At 39.9% G+C, this 17,716-nt stretch overlaps 1 protein-coding gene across 1 annotated transcript; it reads left to right on the forward strand.

Moving 5' to 3' along the window:
- Positions 1-424: 424 nt before the first annotated feature.
- LOC119732130 (haloacid dehalogenase-like hydrolase domain-containing 5) lies at positions 425-15,463 on the forward strand. The gene is made up of 8 exons (XM_038205525.1): positions 425-625; positions 3,191-3,403; positions 4,195-4,307; positions 8,762-8,858; positions 9,748-9,956; positions 11,328-11,373; positions 12,277-12,419; positions 13,755-15,463. The coding sequence occupies exons 1-8, from the start codon at positions 512-514 to the stop codon at positions 14,215-14,217; spliced, it is 1,398 nt and encodes a 465-aa protein (XP_038061453.1). The 5' UTR covers positions 425-511; the 3' UTR covers positions 14,218-15,463.
- The last annotated feature ends 2,253 nt before the right edge of the window (positions 15,464-17,716 follow it).

Genomic DNA, 17,716 nt, shown 5'->3' on the forward strand with positions numbered 1-17,716 from the left:
GGACAAGTAGGACAAGTACGGGTCACGTACGTACGTGCATCGTCACATGCAGCGTTTCCATAAAAGTCTACCTGCATCGAAATTACATATTCATGACACGCTCGAATGGTCTAGAAATTATAAAGTACATGTACTTGAACACCTAAAATCGAAATGAATTGGGAGGGCTGAGAATCCCTTAATCTGTAGACTCTACTTCGGAAGGATTTTTGACCAGTTTCAGGTCCGCCCTTTCGATGTTTATTTATCGGGGTTCTGTTGTGAGAGGGCGAGGGGTTTTTTCTATTTATTATGTAAATACCCAGCTGGCGATTTCTAATACGTCATCAGCACTTTGGGGCAGTGTCCGGTCACGTGAGGCGAATGGTGCCGTGCCATTGGTCACGCCCACATTTCAGCCGGCCAGCCGGCTATAAGCTATTTGCTTATTCATTCATTGAGTCGTTCATCGTGCGTGTGTCATCACGCGAAAAATTGCGTAGCTGGGCTTACGTGCTTTTTACTGTCCAACATGGCTGCCGCCGCACGAAGCCTTCAGAGAATTTTACCCCGAAATTGTTCCCATTTAAAAAGTTGTATCAGTGTTTTCAATCACCCCAAGCGATTCTTCAGTATACGAACCGAGGTGAGTGCCGATTTATTCTCTTTGAAACCGATTAGCTTGGTTTGTTTTTGCCTAAATGTGTTGGATTGTGGCCGGCTATAAATTAATTTGAAGCTTCCATTATTTGCGACAAAAACAACGAGGGGCAAAGAGCCGGCCTGCCACAGACGGTGCACCATACAGCACCGTGCCGTGTGGGGGATCGGTATTTGGGGGATCTGGTACTGGTTGGCCCGCCGCGTGGTGGACTAAAGTGGGACCGGTCACCCCTGTTCCTTGCTCTATGGTTAACATGCGTGATGCAGGAAAGGGAGGGGGTCGGGGAAAGTGTGTGTGTGGGGGGGGGGGGACATCTTGAATGACGTTTATTAAAATAATATAATGACCATTTTTTAAAAACCAATTTGTTTTGGAAAAGATAATCCCAAATTATAAACCAAAGAAATTTGGAATTGTTGTCTCCTTTGCTTTAGTTCTGTGCTATTATTACGCTTTCGAGTCAACTCGTACCTTGGGCTACTCGTACCTTGGACAACTCGTACCTTGGACAACTCGTACCTTGGACATCTCGTACCTTGGATAACTCGTACCTTGGACAACTCGTACCTTCCATTAAGACGACTCGTACCATCAGAATAAAAAGTAGAGTACACTGTACGTGCGTGACTTAGTGTGTGGTTCCTTGACTCCGAAACGATATGATTCTTTTCAAGTCAAAGTTAATTTCTATCTCACAGAACCACATTCAAGATCTATGGCTTTGCCAGGCAGCATGATTTTCCGCATTGGGCCTGGCGGGCCGGCCTCCGAGGGCGCAGGCCGGCCGCTTCCGAGTCACCGGCATCGGTACCGCGCACGACCGACCGCTGCTCGCGAGCTGCGCGGCGCGCACGGCAGTGCCATTCTGTTTTTAATGGATAAGTTAAGATAGATTGAATTTTACAGTGGAGAAACTTCAGATGCGGATTTGGTGTAATTGGAAATATTTGTCAGTCCAAGATTCACGTCTTATCATTTTTGCGGGAAAAAAAAAAGTAGTTCAGGCGATTATAGGGATCAATAATAGGAAAAATGTTGCAACCTGACGCCACTTTTTTCTTCATATATATATATCATCTCAATGATGGTCATTCATTGCAAAAATAATGGTAAGACGTGAATCTTGGATAAAAACATCAGTTCCATAATATTTTCACGTAGCCTAAGTCTCTAAACGTAACGGCAGACTGCATCAATGTCACCATGCACAGACGTCCATATTGACCGGTCAGCGCGGCGCAAGAACCGTGTCACTTTGCACGGATGCCGCGTGGCATGCCGCGCACACAGTAAGCTGCCGCGGCCGGCTTCGCGCTAAATAAATTCCTCTTTTTTGGGGGGAAAGAGAGCCCATACCAAAAAGAGATTCACCTTTTTTTTAATAAGCAGTCCACTTTCAATGAGTTACGGTCCACTTTATTCAGCCTCGGATCATTATCCTGATTGACGGTACGACTTGACTTACGCGTGATGGTACGAGTCGTCTTAACTGAAGGTACGACTTGCCAAAGGTACGAGTTGTCCAAGGTACGACTCGGTATAATGACTTCGAGTTGAAGGTACGAGTTGTCCAAGGTACGAGTTGCCCAAGGTACGAGATGACCTGTTACCATTATTACTAGTAGTTGTTCTAATTAGATTATCGGAAATAAGAAACCGTCTCAGAAAAGTGTGGAATAGGCCTCCTATATTTATTTTGTGCAAAAACAATAAATGTTGACACCTCTGTACATTGATGATGATATCAAAGCAAATTGTGTTAACATTTTTAATATAAAGGCAGAGCTAAATATATAAAAAAAAACACAGAAATTGTCACATGTTAATTAAAAATATGCACAAGGGCAGTAATCCTAGTATGAGGCTCACGCGGAGCCTCTTAGTTCTAGGAGTACAATTTGAAAACCAAAATGGCTATAATAAGTATTTCTATTTTTTTCAGGAACCTTTGTCCATATAAAATGTATGTATGACTATGGCTCAGAGTTTGTGAGGAAAATGTTAAGATTTTTTTTATAATTTAAATAAAGAAACCTTCAATTGATCAAAACCAATGACACAAACATTCAAGAGGTAAAATGAAAGAAACGTAAAAAAATTAGGATAATTTCAATATTACTCTAATTGATGAGTGCTAAATTCCAGGACTAGTCATTTTTTTAATATGCATTTGGCAACAATGCAAAACAAAATTACCCATTCAATTTGCCCATCATTTTTTGTTAAGGAGAGTTTAAAGATATATATGCCTTTTCTTCATTTGTTCAATGGAGAATAGGTCTAATTCTTTTTTGGAAAGATTCCCATATCTGGCCATCACTTATTTGTCCCATAAATGACCTATCAGCCATCAGAAAGTGATAATATGTCCTAAAAAGTCACAATTAGCAGTGACAAATTTTGAATTTTTACTGAGAAAACACTTTTCAGACCAGTCCCATGGGGTTTAGGCACAGGGTGAAGAGTGATGGCCAGATATGGGAATCTTTCCCTTTTTTTTTGTTAGCATTTGGAATCCCCACTTAAAGTGTGCCTGTTTTCCCACAGCTTCACTCCAAACATCCTCCATTTGGGATACTGTTTGACATCGACGGCGTTATAGTCCGTGGCAAGCGTATCTTGAACGAGGCCGTGGAAGCATTTCAGAAGCTCTCTGATGGGGAGGGTCATTTGCGCGTACCCGTGGTCTTCGTGACAAACGCTGGGAATAAGCTGCGGCAAAACAAGGCAAAACAGCTCACCGAGTGGTTGGGAATAAAGGTAAGCCAAAAATAACTTCTTCTTTTTTATTGGGCAACTGGTCATATAAATGATATGGAAAGATTTCCATATACGAAGTTCACTAATTTTCCTCTGTATTGACTAACAAGCCCCCAGATAGCAATTTCATGTCATCAAAGTCAATTTGAGCAGTGAGAAAATACAAGCATTATCTTAGAAAACACTTAGAATTTTTCAGACCAATCTCATAGGGTTTGTACACAGGGTGTTGAGTGAACTTTGTATACTGGAAATCTTTCCAATGATATATTTGTCATCTGTGTAATTTGTGAATTGTGAGAAATAAACTTTGAGTGCAAGATGATCCACAACTTAACCAGCTCATATCAACAGTACATTGTATGCTGCTTCGATTTACGTGAAAATTACTCCTCTGTGTTAATTGTTCTGTTGTGTTAAGTTTACATAATTTGTAAAAAGGAAATCAAAAGTAAAATGGAAAATGAAAGTATCAGTAACCATGGTCATGTATGACTTTTTTCGTTTTCCATAATTTTTGGCAGTTTGCTGGCTTTTTTAAGAACATTTTTGAGACCTTTGAATGTTGTATCAGATTCCTTGCTTTTTCGTGAGACCATTTCAAATTAACCAAAATTTGACATCAGTGGCTGGCGGTATAAACTTATTAACAATATTGGGAAGTAAACTCCAAAAACCATTGTCGAGGTACCAAAGCAAAATGAAACAAAAACAGATACTGATTGGATCGTACTTTGTGCATTTTTTAAGTGGAAAATGCAATGTGAGATTTTTGACAACATTGTTTGCAGATTCATCCAGACCAGGTGGTAATGTCGCACAGCCCTCTCAAGATGTTCCCCCAGTTTCATGACAAGCATGTGCTTGTCTCTGGCCAAGGGCCAATCAAGGAGATTGCGAAAGGGTATCCTTTTCAAATTTTATAAAAACTGTATTTCATGATCAAGTTTTGTCTAGCCATCTGCTATGCATGCTTTACTTTATATCAAAAAAAACTTTTGTGTAGAATCTGAAACATTTTGTGTATTTTACTAGAAATTTGTATCAAAATTGCCTCGTGTTTGCAACTTAGGAATCCATAGAAATCACTCACTGTGTATCATTTACATTAAATGGATGTTCGTTTCAAGTCTTGTGACCCATTTGTTGTTTAAAGTTCAATTTGTATGGCATCATTTGTCTCAAAGGATTGTCATGTGTGTTTACATAAATTTGCCTTTCAAACTTTGTTTGATAAAGAGCCCATAGAAAATTTTTAGATTTTAGCGATAACTTTGTACTTTGTTTAATCTTGATTTTTTTTTCAAAGTAAATCACAATGCAGGATATACTAGTGATTGAACATATCCAGTTATTTTAGACAGAATGACAATACTCATGTTTTTGGTTCAGGTTTAAAAACTATAAATGAAGTACACGAACTACATGTACGGTGGCACATGCATGCTACATATAGTGACTACAATTTGCATCGATGAGCTTAACAAATTTAGGTTATTTTAAATGGTTGAAAACAGGTATTTGCCTGTTGTTAAATTCTATGTTATGCACCTTTTTATTGGTAACATGTTGTACCACATGTACTATGTGCAAGCCATGTACTGGTGCTACATCAGACCATAGAGAAAGGACACATGATGATCAGACCATGTTAAGCAACCTTGAAATCATACTCATGTAAAAGTGTGCATGTACATGTACATGTATGTGTGCATGTATGCATACATGTAACTGTACATTGTGCATGTACATGTGTACATACATGCAGTGTACATGTGATAACACAATCTGTCAGTTGTCTAGACATGATGGTCCCAGAAATTTGCATATCAATAGGGTGGACAACTCAATGGTCAGTTCTCAGCATGGAGGAAATAGCTTGTTTGCACTTGCAGGTCTAATTTCTAACAAGTTGACTATTTAAATATTAGAAATATAATCCATGCTTCTTTTTTTTTACATGTTTGACATAATGTAAACAAGACATTTAGATAAACCACAGACAGCAGTTTTCTTGTAATACTAATAGAGCTGTGATGTATGTGTGTATGTTTTAATTTGTACATGCACATGTACATAAATGTACATATACAGGTTTCTGAGTTCAAATACATGTAAAAGGGCCATGAACACTCGTCAGGCCATCTACAGAACACATTAAAAAAACTTGATTCCTTCAACAGTGGGACTTGTAATTAATTGAAAAAGATACAAGGAATTGAAATGAGACATTAATTGGTTTGATACTGTTGATACTGGATTTGCTTTCGTAAGAAAGAGTTTAATAACAAACACATTTGAAAGTGTTTTCCCTGTGGACAAAAAAAGGATTCCGCTTATTTCAGGAGGAATTTCGTGGGGCTTCCCCGCAACTGTTTGTTGACTGTGCGTAACTTCCTGTTCGTGGAGTTGAGTCACTTTGTGTTCTTCCTGGTTTCAAGTGAAACATTCTGGGCGCTTCTGGGGGGAAAAATGCAAAAAAGTAGACAACATTGGGAACCAACTGGTACTTGTACCAGTTGCCTGTGCCTGTACAAGGTTCAGGACAGCAGGGTTTAATACACAAGGGACCGGTGATATAACATATATCAAAATTCACGGGTCAGGGTCAAAATACAATCAGCTGACTATTGGTATCAGCACGACTTTGACACCACAGTAAAAAGCAATAGGTTTTATTCCTCCATAATCCTACAAAGTACAAGGCCGAATATCCATTTATCAAATTACTGAATAGAGTTTATGAGATAATTATGTGAGCCTTCTCAAGAAAATGAAGGGAAAAAAATGTCCCTGATGTACACATTTTATTGTACAGGTCGATCTGGTTTTGTTTGTCAAATGTCACATTTTTCGTGGACGGCCACTTTTTACACACATGAGAGCTTTCTTGAGGAATATTAGCACTCATTTGCATCTTTCAAATCTGTGTCAGCTAGCCAGCTATCTTGAAAATCATGTATTGCTATAATATGTCAATTATTTGATCAAATCGAAGTACTTTGTCAAATACTAAATTATTTGAAAATGCACAGCTCAGAATTTTACACGAGAGTCAAACTTTTTGCTGTACTGAGTATTTTTTTAGGATTTCAGCTAGTGTACTCCATGATGGCAGGACTGGAGCAAAGTCTGCACTAAAAATATACAGGTTGATCCCCCAAAAAAGTTGTGCAAGCAGACATCTGTAATTTTCTCAAAATGTACCCAACATCAGCATTTCATGTTGATGGAGTAGGCCTATATTGTTTGTACTCTTGTGTATAATCACAGCGAAAATTTGATGAAAATCCATTCGTGCAAACCAGAGTTACAACAGATTATAAATGGCAATGTGTTTTTCACCCATTTCAATGTGATTTACACAGTTAATGAAAAGACCCATTGCATTTGCAGAGTGTCGGTTGAGTGATTTCCAAATGCAATGTGTTTTTCCCATTGGAATGGTTGAAAAACCCATATCCTTTTATAATCTGTTACAGCTTTGGTTTGCATGAATGGGCTTCCATGACATTTTCACTGATTATAGAGCCTACACAAAAGTATTTAATATGATCCAACATAATGAAATTTGTTAGGCACATGTACGTTTTGAGAAATTTAACGATATCTGCTTGAACAATTTTTGGGGGCTCACCCTGAATTGATCCTTGAACTCATAATCCTTTTGTAATACTGATATTGATGTCGAGCATGTCTGGGTAAAGTTGGTACAGGGGATTTCCATGTAGATCTGTAGCCTATTCATGCCCAAACTTCACGGAGGTTGTTGACTAGTAATCAAAAGCCTGCTGCCATGGTTGTTATTGAAAAGTCATAACAAACACCTGTCTAAAGAAATCTAGCAGTGGATATGGCCTTGTGAGTACTGATGCTTTACAATTACAAAAGCTTTAAAGCACCTGGTAGCTTTTGTGTACTGCACATAATCAATTGATATGGGGGCTTGATCTCTAGCTGACTTTGCAAAGTGTTGTTTTTTTTAACCTCGGATGATCTATTGAAAACTATTTCTTTCCATCTGCAGTGTGTTCACAGTTGGTAGGGACTTGAAAAATACTGATTGAATTTTAGTATGAAGTTGACATCACATGTATCATGACTTCTACTGCATCATTTGCACTTCCAAAGTTTATGAAAGGAAAAAAATGTTTGTTTTTATGACTTGCATCATATGCACTTCAAAAAAGTTTAATGGTAGCAGAAAACTTCCTGAGAGCATAATCTTTTGACCCACACAGAGTTCAACATACATTTCACAGGGGAAATGAACACAGCAAAGTTTGCTTGCGGTTCGGAAGTGATGATGCAATCATTCATATGACACTTCCAAAGTTGCAAGATCACTGAAGATTGTACTTCAGTGCATTACCATTGCAGAATTATAAACATTACCCCTAGTTTGTGAGCACCTGTTTTTTGCTGTCTTTGTTATTATTCACGATATCTGTAAATTGTGAAGAAAAAAAATCATATTCAAACAGTTTGTACCATGGTAGTTTCAAGTTTGATTCATTAATACACATTCTGTCTGATTAACTCAAGAAGTGACTTTGGAACAGTAGGCCTATCATTGAGATATCCACACTACTGAACCAAATCTTTGTCACCAACACATGGTTTTGAGCAGTGATCAGAAATGTATTGGTTACATGATTTGGACTTAAATTTGCTTGGTCAGACGTAAGATAATTTTAAAATACCTATGTTTTTCAAATTCTTAATATTTTAGTTGTTGATATGTAAGTCTGTCTTATGTGCACACTGATCTACATTAACACGCATGCCACGATTGAATTTCTTTTCTTCAGTTTCCCAAATTGTATATCATTAGTTATTTATGTCAAATTTGTTTGGAAGCACGTCTCTTGAAGAAAAAGCACAGTCATAGCAAGGCCAATCTAAAATTTAAACGCGGTTACCTGTAAAGTATACATTAAGAATTCAAAGTGAAACCCATTACATGATTTATGTATTTTCATTGGTCACATGAAACACAGTTAAGGACATGTGATGTGTCCACATGAAACATAATTTGGGACATGTGATGTCGATCAAAGCATAGAGCAAGGAACATCCAAGATAGTCCTGCCTCCATTGGCATTACAAGACTAGTTTGAATTAGGGGCAGCTCTGGGAGGGGGGCAACTGGACACCATTTGGGGGTGCTGTTTTAAAGCGGACAAATCTGGAGCATTCTGTACAAATGAAGGAATTGACATTTAAATTTACTTCATATAAAGTAGAAACAGCAGGCGTTCACAAATTTTCAAATGAAGATGATTGAGTACTTTCCACTTGTTTGGGGAGGGGTCATAATTTGATTGTAGATTCCTTGACCAGCATTTCTGCCTGCAGCCTGGGTTTTACCAGAGTGACCACTGTGGAGGAGGTGCGAGATATGTTCCCACATTTAGACATGGTTGACCATCAACGGAGAGTGCCTGCTCCAAATGTAAGTACATTATCACACTGCAAACTACAGCGTGTCTCAGAGCAATTTCTAAGACGTCAGGGAATTGTCAGGTCAGGGAACCAGACTAGCTGGTTTGCACCCGTTCACGGATGTGTAATCAATTGCAAACAAATTGTGGATTTACTAGATTTGGTAAATTGGGGACAGTATTTGAAGAAAAAAGTCAGTTTATCAATTTCCAACGATTGTTTGCCGACAATCGTTGGGAATTGATGCAAAAATTCCACTTTTCTTGAAAATGACAGCACACCAGGTGCCACGATTTCACAAGATGCTTAAGACTATCATTCACTTACAGTCAAGTAAGGTATTGCATAATAATTTGGTAGTTTTGTTATTTGATGGACCTGAAATTCTTAAGATTTTTGCCAATTCAAGTCGGTCCTCCATCAAGTCATCGCTGAGTCCCCATCCACTCAAAATATGGCCTAATAACAATTATGAAATAATTCTTGAACTAGTCCCAGCTAAAGCCAAAAAAAAAAGTCTCCGGTTTCTGGTATGCGCGCGCGTCGCCGTGCGCGTCGGCAAAATGAAAAAGTTTTTTTTCAATAAAAGATGAGGTCTCAAAACCGCCAAATTCACTGGTTTGACTGGAATCCTGCTGCTGCACAATTTTAACGTGTTTTTAGATTGGGTTGAGGTCGAGAATAAGCTTTATGTGGCCTCTCTTGACTCCCATGTATTTGCACTAAGTCTAGTCGGGCATCATTTGCAGTCATCAGCCGACATTTGAAGCCAAAAAAAAAAAAAAACGGGTAAAAAAAAAAAAAAAGCCGCGTCGCCGCGCCACTTTTGGGACAAGCTCCATACCAGAAACCGGAGACTTTTTTTTTTGGGCCTTACCCATGACTTTCTTGTTTCTCAGGCTAACATAGAGATCTTCCTGCCACGGATCGAGGCAGTGGTCCTGTTCGGTGAACCGGTCAGGTGGGAGACCAATCTCCAGCTGATTTTGGACATGTTGATCACCAACGGTCAGCTAAACCACACCCCTGACCACGTCCCGTACCCTAACATGCCGGTCCTTGGATGCAACGTGGATCTCATGTGGATGTCCGAGGCTCATCTACCAAGGTCAGTGAACCCTAGACCCTGTCAGATCCTTCATCAATCCAGTCTTGGACCTCCTGGTCCAAACTGGATTTGGGTTCTCTCCTCCTCCCCCCCCCCCCCCAATCCCTGGCAAGCACGGCCAAACTGCGGTGGCAGTAGAGTGCGTTACCAACAAGATGAATCAAAGCCAGCCTTGGAAACTTTGGCAATCTGCACCTGATTTCATCAAACTCTTTGTAACTTACGCGGCGACGTGTCGTATCCCTACGGTGCGTCGCAACTGCGACGCGTCCTGCGATCCATTTCACAAAACACGTCGTAAGTGCGACGAGTCGTATGTGTATTTATAGCACAACTCGGTGACTGTTTTATGTATTTAGTCAGCGTACAGTAAATAGTCGTCTGATACTCAACAAAGAATCATCGGATCTCAGCTCAAAATTTGTTAAAAAAGTAAAACAAAATGGCGATAGTGCAATGCAATTTTGAAGGAAAACGAGCTCTCATTGGACTTTATAGCTACTTTGAAATTTCAACTGCAATATTCCAGTCTAATTCATAATTATTCAATGAATTTTCTATTTACAACTTATCACACATTGCCTTGGTATTATAATCTCGTTTATGTAATGTTTATGGCATTAAACTGGCTAAGAAAGGGACTCTTCTTATTTGGCGATGACTACTAGACAGGTCGTAACTTGCGACGTGTTTTAAGCCGTTGTCAAGGAACTTACGACGCGTTCAACACTGCAACTTTTGTGAAATGGATGACACGACGCGTCGCGAGTTGCAACGTGTTACACATCGTAACTCGAGTTCTGACGCATTGCAGCGCTTCGTGAAATCGGGTGCTGACTTGAAAAATTGAAATAGCATGCATGAGGTCAACCTTGTTCTCGATGGGTACAATCTTGCAGCTGCGCAATGCCATGTTGGTTCCCATCATGCCTTGTGCGATCTTGACCCCTGGTATTGTGTAATTTAAATGAGCCACTGTTTGGGACATTTAAATTAGGATGATGTGTTTAACGAGCAATGCAGTGCTTAAAATTTGGCAAGGAATTGTGTTGTAGTGATTTTGGTTTTAATGCTGCGTTACAGCAGTCATTTGTTGGCAACGGAAGCCCTACTTATGATGTCACAAACATTTTAGATTAATGACACACGTTTATCTAAAACATGGGTGGCCCCCAAAATACCTATAATGTGACGTATGTTACCTGGCTCAGTTTTGTAGATCACTGGTAAGGATGCGTAGTAGTCTCTGGTTCAGCTTGATTCCCTGAATGTTTGTTCCACATGTTCATTTTAAATTCTAAAACAGTTATTTCCCTTTTCAATGTCAAATTCACGCCAGTAATTCTCAGGATTGTTGCTTTCATTGTACAGGTTAGGACATGGCTCTTTCATGGTGTGCCTAGAATCACTTTACAAGGTAAGATAATATAAACAAAAAATTAAAAGTTAGAGAGGCCTGATATATTTTGTCTTTTAGCAAAGACTTCTTCAGAGGCAAATGACGCATGGACAAGAAACAAACATGCAGGGGACATGCACACAGGCAGGGTTGGAAGAAGAAACACAAGGGGGGGGGGTTGGGGGAGGTGTGCAGTGGATGAAAGGGACATTAGGAAACAAAGGAGTGTGGTGGGAGTGGGGAACAAAAGGGGGTCAGAGGAAGGGAAAGATGCAGGGGGAACAAAGGAGAGTGGTGATGAATGTTACAGGGTAAAGATGAAGAAAGGCCAGGGCAAGGACAGTGTTGTCAGTGTAAAAAGGAAGGGATGAGGGGGGGGGGACAAAGTCTGAGTGAAACAAAATTTGATAATCTTTTTAATTATGTAAAAGACAAGTGAAAACAGAAAATTTCAGCTTTTAAGAAAATTATTGATATGCTGATGTTTAGTTATGGAATGTTTAGTTAGGGAGTAATTAACTTAAAATACTAATTATTTGCAGCCTGACAATTATTCAGTTCTCAAGGAGTAGACTGGTTCCCGCCCCACTTTCAGCATCGATAATGCAGGGACCGGGAACCACTCTCTTTGTGCAACTCAAAATAAACACCTTTGTTTCACAAGGCTGCTGGAGCCCAAAATAGAAAACAAGTAGTTTTTTGTTCAAATAAAACAAATAAGTTTAAATGTCGTTAGGGGAAAAACAATGCAAACTTGTTGAGGAACATGGACAGTACATCTTTAAGTGTACACGTATGCACATAGGCTAATTTCCCCATAATGACCACGTAATGTTCCTAGGCTGTTCTCGTGAAACTTTCCAAGTATCACAAGTTTTGAAACACTCCCTTAACACAGTTGTTGGCTGTTTTCCTTTGTAGAAAATCACAGGTCGGGATCTGCTGTACACCGTTCTGACGGGCAAACCTAGTCAGATAACGTACCACTGTGCTGAGAATGTACTAAGCCAACAAGCGAGGGCCATGGGCTGTCAAGGCCCGCTCAGAACACTCTATGCCATTGGGTAAGTTATACCGCTCTCGGATTGTCGACCCACAGATATTTTGGTTTCGGACAGGCAAACTTTTTGTGTTGATTTTCTATTGACTAGAGAGAGAGTCATTCCAAATGACCACAACATTTAATCTTTTTGATGTATAGGGTGAGTCAAAAAAAGAAACCCAAATGTCGGGACCATTGTTTCAGTGAAGTTCTGCGTGTAGCACTTTCAAATTCTAGGATATAAAAGCCCAATTCATAAGCTTTCTTTTAGTACTAGAATAATTCAAATCACTCATGTACTTTTCAAGAATTTTAAACACAACCACCGTTTTAAGGTTCTGTCCACTGCTCACAAAAACAGTTCAGTGTTCTTTCATCAAAACGAAAACAAATCACATAAGGATGTGTGTGACTGTGAATTGTTTTTGTTTTGCCGAAAAAATGCACACCTTTTTTGTGATCCGTGGACAGAATTTTAAAACGGTGGTTGTGTTTAAAACTCTGTTACTTGAAAAGTACATAAGTGATTTGAATGATTCTTGTACTAAAAAAAAGCTCATGAATTGGGTTTTCATTCTTGAGATTTTGAAAGTGATACATGCAGAGCTTCATTAAAACAATTGTCCCGACATTTGGGTTTCGTTTTTTTTTACTCACCCTGTAGTTGCTTCTGTTTCAAACATCAAACTTTTCATTAGTCTGGTTCCCTGTCCCCATTGTCCTCTGGACTTTAAAAATAGGGGCAGGTAGCTAGCAGTGAACCTGACTACATTGTATGCAAATTATATGCATGACGTGCATAAGTCTGAATCCCACTTCGTGAATTCAAAATCGCAACGGTAATGGCTGCGCGCAACCAGCCTATTGCAAAACGGAAAAAGGTTGCGCCACAGTTTCCGAGGTGCTGAGCTTTGATTTTTGCTGAATTCGAAAGTGTCTCTGGCAAATATCAATAAAGAGAGGGAAATTACTGTTCAGTATTTAAACCTATGCAGTTGAAATGCTTGAAAGTTGCCCTGATGGAGACACTGACGATTTTGCGTACTTTTTGTGGTAAGGCAAGAGTGAGTTTTTTGACAATCGTGTGTTCAATCACCGTCCATGCACAAAGCTAAGCAGCGATTCAAAAATAAACAATAGTGATGGGCGCGCGCAGAGGAGACCCAATCATTGGCTATAAAAAGGTGCTAGCTACCGTTCCCATTATTTTTAGGGGGGCCGGGAAACAGTCTTTTCATGTGCCTAATTTAAATCTTAAGAAAAATTTGGTTCGGTCAAACTCTCGAACCAATCTTGAATGTCACTGTTCTTCCCTTGAAGCACCAAATATTGATTTGTCATTTTCTCTTTCAAACAGTGACAACCCGATGACGGATATCTACGGGGCCAATCTGTACAACCAGTACCTCACAGCGAAAGCTGCTAAAGGCCTACAGAAACCAGGCAGTCGCCAGCCGGCAGCCATACGCCAGGGCGTGGTCATGTCCGATCCCCACGACGACATCCATATTGAGACTTCGGCCCAGGTGGACGTCTCGGACCATCCGGTTCACGAGATTGACGACCACGTCTGCGAGAGCGAGGCTCTGATGACCGACAACTTTGACGATGGTTACCCGGTCACCATGGAGTCGGTGCTGGTCTACACAGGCCTGCACTCCAAGCCGGGGGAGGTGGGTCAGATGGACGAAGCCCATCTAGAGCTAGACCACGGACACCGGGATTTTGAGTTCAACAAGGCGCTCATCCAGCCCACCATTACCGCTCAGCATGTCCGCGATGCTGTCGATATCATATTTGACCGCGAGGGTTTCAAATGAGATCCGAGAAAGTCTCATCACTGTGCGTGTGTGATTAACATAACATTCAGAGTATTTATTTTCCATAAAGGCATGGTTCTTATGTGGGCTGTTACCCATCATGTAGCTAGCCATGTGCTTTTTTATATATTCCTTATTAAAATAATGTCGTCTCTTTTAATCCTCAAACATGTTCTTCGAACAATATTCGATTTTAATTAGGTTTAGTTGGAAAAGATTTCCAATTCTAAGCTGTCCTCAAAAGAAAATGTCACTTGATATCTACGGTGGAAGAGAACTACAGATTCCACTAAAGCGTCAAAGTTCCATTTGAATTATTATACTCAATCATGTTTCCTCAAATTTGTGTTTTCCAGGTTTGATTCGTATTTGGGCGAGTTTTATTACCCAAAAGAATCCAAGCGAAAAAAAAAACCCAAATATATCCATAAATTATTCGCAGATGTTAAGATCAATTTTATGCGAAATACCCCTAAAATGGAAGGTATGCATTTCGTAGCTCATAAATAATCATTTTCAAAAATCTAGAAGAGGTAAAGTTCAAATTCTGAACACGTGAAATTTAAAGTTATCCTCCAAACCATAGATTGTAAATCCTTTGGTTAAAAGTTTAGTCGGCGAACGCCCAAAACAAAAACAGTATTACAAAAGTTAATCCTTTCCAATCCATGTACTCATTGGACTCAACCTTAAGACCTCATAGTGATAAAAATACCACATGTATATGCTGTGTTATTACAGGGATGTCTTTCACAATTCAACAGACCCACGAATGTATTTCATGGGAAGTATGTGTTTAAAAAGTAGTGATCATTTCGCCCCAAAAAAATTGACCTTGTATTTAAAGGTTTTTCTATTATAGTTGAGCTGATAAGCACAAAAAACATCAGAAATGGTTTCTTTAGCAAAAGCAGAGTACCAGCCAAAATTGCCTTGTGGTGTACATTGTCCATCACTGGTTCTCAGCTCATTTTTGCTAAGCATAGTTGGTTGGCTTAGTATCAACAGCTCCACGGCTGTAGGCCCATTTCCTAGTTTCGTTTCTGCTTGCCTGTTTAAAAAGAAATTGAAGCTACCTTAGCAGAAAGTACTTTGCGTTAACCACCCAAGTGAATTTCACAGCTTGTAGCTAGTAAATTTTAATATGAGCATTCTGGATAAAATAACCAACCTTAATAATGCTACATTCTCCAACTGTGTCCAGCTGAAGGCAGATTCTGTACGATTTTGTTGATCAGAGCAGAAACAGAAGACCCATTCTTATTTAGAAATTCATCAGGCATGACCAGCTTTGAAACTTGGAGGAGGTATCCAAAGACCTATTCACAGTATTGAGTCCACCAAAAGTGGAACTGGGTCCAGAAAACCGTCCGATCAGACACTTGTCGACAAGGCGTGTACGTACCGTTGGTGTGCACTGGTTTGCATACTGGTCAGCCTTGGATTTTAGATGCTCTACCCGAGTAGAGTCTCTCAAGCCTGGTGCTGACCAGGGTTGGATATTACCCGTGAAGAGTGCTTGACCGATCTAGGAAGCCATGTTGGAACCTTGCTAGTGTAAAACAGTTTCTTGAAATACCAAGTTCAAGTGAGGTCCAACACTGAGATTTTGGACATTATGAAGCGGCCTCAACACATCCTGAAAAGGAATAGACCTTTATCATGCTGCCACCATTTCAGTCATGTTCCCTGTATCCAATAACAGTGCTGAATGATAATATTTTTTGTGCAAAAAGGAACCAGACTACTTTTCATTCCAGCCTCGCTTTGGTTACATTGATTTGAATGGGGAAAAAATCAAGATGATAATGGTCTATAGGGAGGGGGCCGTATCATAAGTCCGACGCCTCATAGGTCCAACGCCTCATAAGTCCTAAAATTTCGGACTTATGAGGCGTCGCATTTATGAGGAATAAAATTTATTTATTCCACCTTATAGGTCCGACGCCTCATAAGTCCGACACCTCATAAGCAGTGGCGTCACCAGACTTTTCAGTCTGGGGGGGCACAGGGGGGGGGCACCAGCATTTGATGGGGGGCACTTAGGTGGATACGGATCGCCGTCCTGGGGGAGGGGTCTAAGGGGAGGGGGTGCCCCCCTCCCCTTTGGAAAATTTTCGCATACGGAGGATGGGCTAGATGCAAAATGGTGCCACATTTGATGCTAAATTCGATCTGAAGATATCTCCAGAAATTGCTATTTAACCAACTCAGATGATGGGAGTTGAATATAACAAAATATATATTTTTTTTTTTACCAACCCAAATCTCAGATGGGGGGGCACTCGGGGGGGCACTCGGGGGGGCACTCGGGGGGGCACTAGGTCTTCCAGGGGGGGCACGTGCCCCCCCTGGCCCCCCCTTGGCGACGCCACTGTTCATAAGTCCGACGTCGGAATAACAAGGCGTTTAGATTTGTCGGACCTACAAGGCGTTGGAGCTATGAGGCGTTGGAGCTATGAGGCATCAGACTTATGAGGCGTCGGACCTATTAGGCGTCGGACTTATGGGCCTTTATTCGGTTAGGGGATGCAATTTTGTTGGACTTATGAGCAGATCCCATAGGAAGGAATTGTGGCATTATTTTGGAAACTAACATTCAGTGTTGTTAGCACACACTTTTTACCATAGCAGGGCAGTAAGTTTTATCTTCAATCTGTGCCCTGTGTTAATGAAAACAACCTGAAACCAGGCTAACAGAGAATTTTTTAATCAATGCAGAATTACTGGGATTTCTTTGTAAAACAAGTATAAGTTTTTTTTCAAAATAATAGTTCTGTAAAATTGCCTCAGGTGGAGTAGACTGGTACCCGCTCCTCCCCACGACTCTAGTCTGGAGTCCGCCATTCTTGCAAAACTCTACATTATGTACATAACTCCTTTAATGCATATAGGTAACAGGTTTTAGACTGATAATGTACAAACGCTCAAAAGAAATAAATTGTAAATTCTTCTGTTTTGGTAAAAAAAAATGTAAAGCACAACTGTACAATTTGACATTCTGTAAATACAGTATTTTTGTTGTTCACCACGATCACTGTTTTCTTAAAATAGCTGTACAGACTTTGGAGAATCCAGGACGTTTACACGATATTTAAATATCTATTTATTCTATCATATTTGCGAGAAATTCTCCTCTTTTTCGAGGGGAATTTTACTTACTATTCGGTTTGCTTTCAGTTGTGAAGCTGACGAGTTTAAAATGCAAGTGGCATGCAGAGTCATAATAATAAAAAAATAAAAAAATTAATTTAGAAAATTTTCATTGAATATTCACAAATGATCAAAACAAAGCTTTGTCTTTGCAAAGCTTCACCCAAACATATTCAGCCAGACGTCTAGCTCAAACCATTCCTTATAAGTAGGCTGCAAGATTCGATCTCAACAAGAAAATGTTTCAAATACGCAATAAAAGACTTCGGACTGTTTTGGAATTTGATACGCTGAGACATTTTGTTGACGAGAGTATTGCGATGATAACAGCAAGCTTGTTTTCAAT

Source organism: Patiria miniata, unplaced genomic scaffold (genome assembly GCF_015706575.1).
Source record: "Patiria miniata isolate m_02_andy unplaced genomic scaffold, ASM1570657v1 HiC_scaffold_24, whole genome shotgun sequence".
Taxonomy (NCBI): domain Eukaryota; kingdom Metazoa; phylum Echinodermata; class Asteroidea; order Valvatida; family Asterinidae; genus Patiria; species Patiria miniata.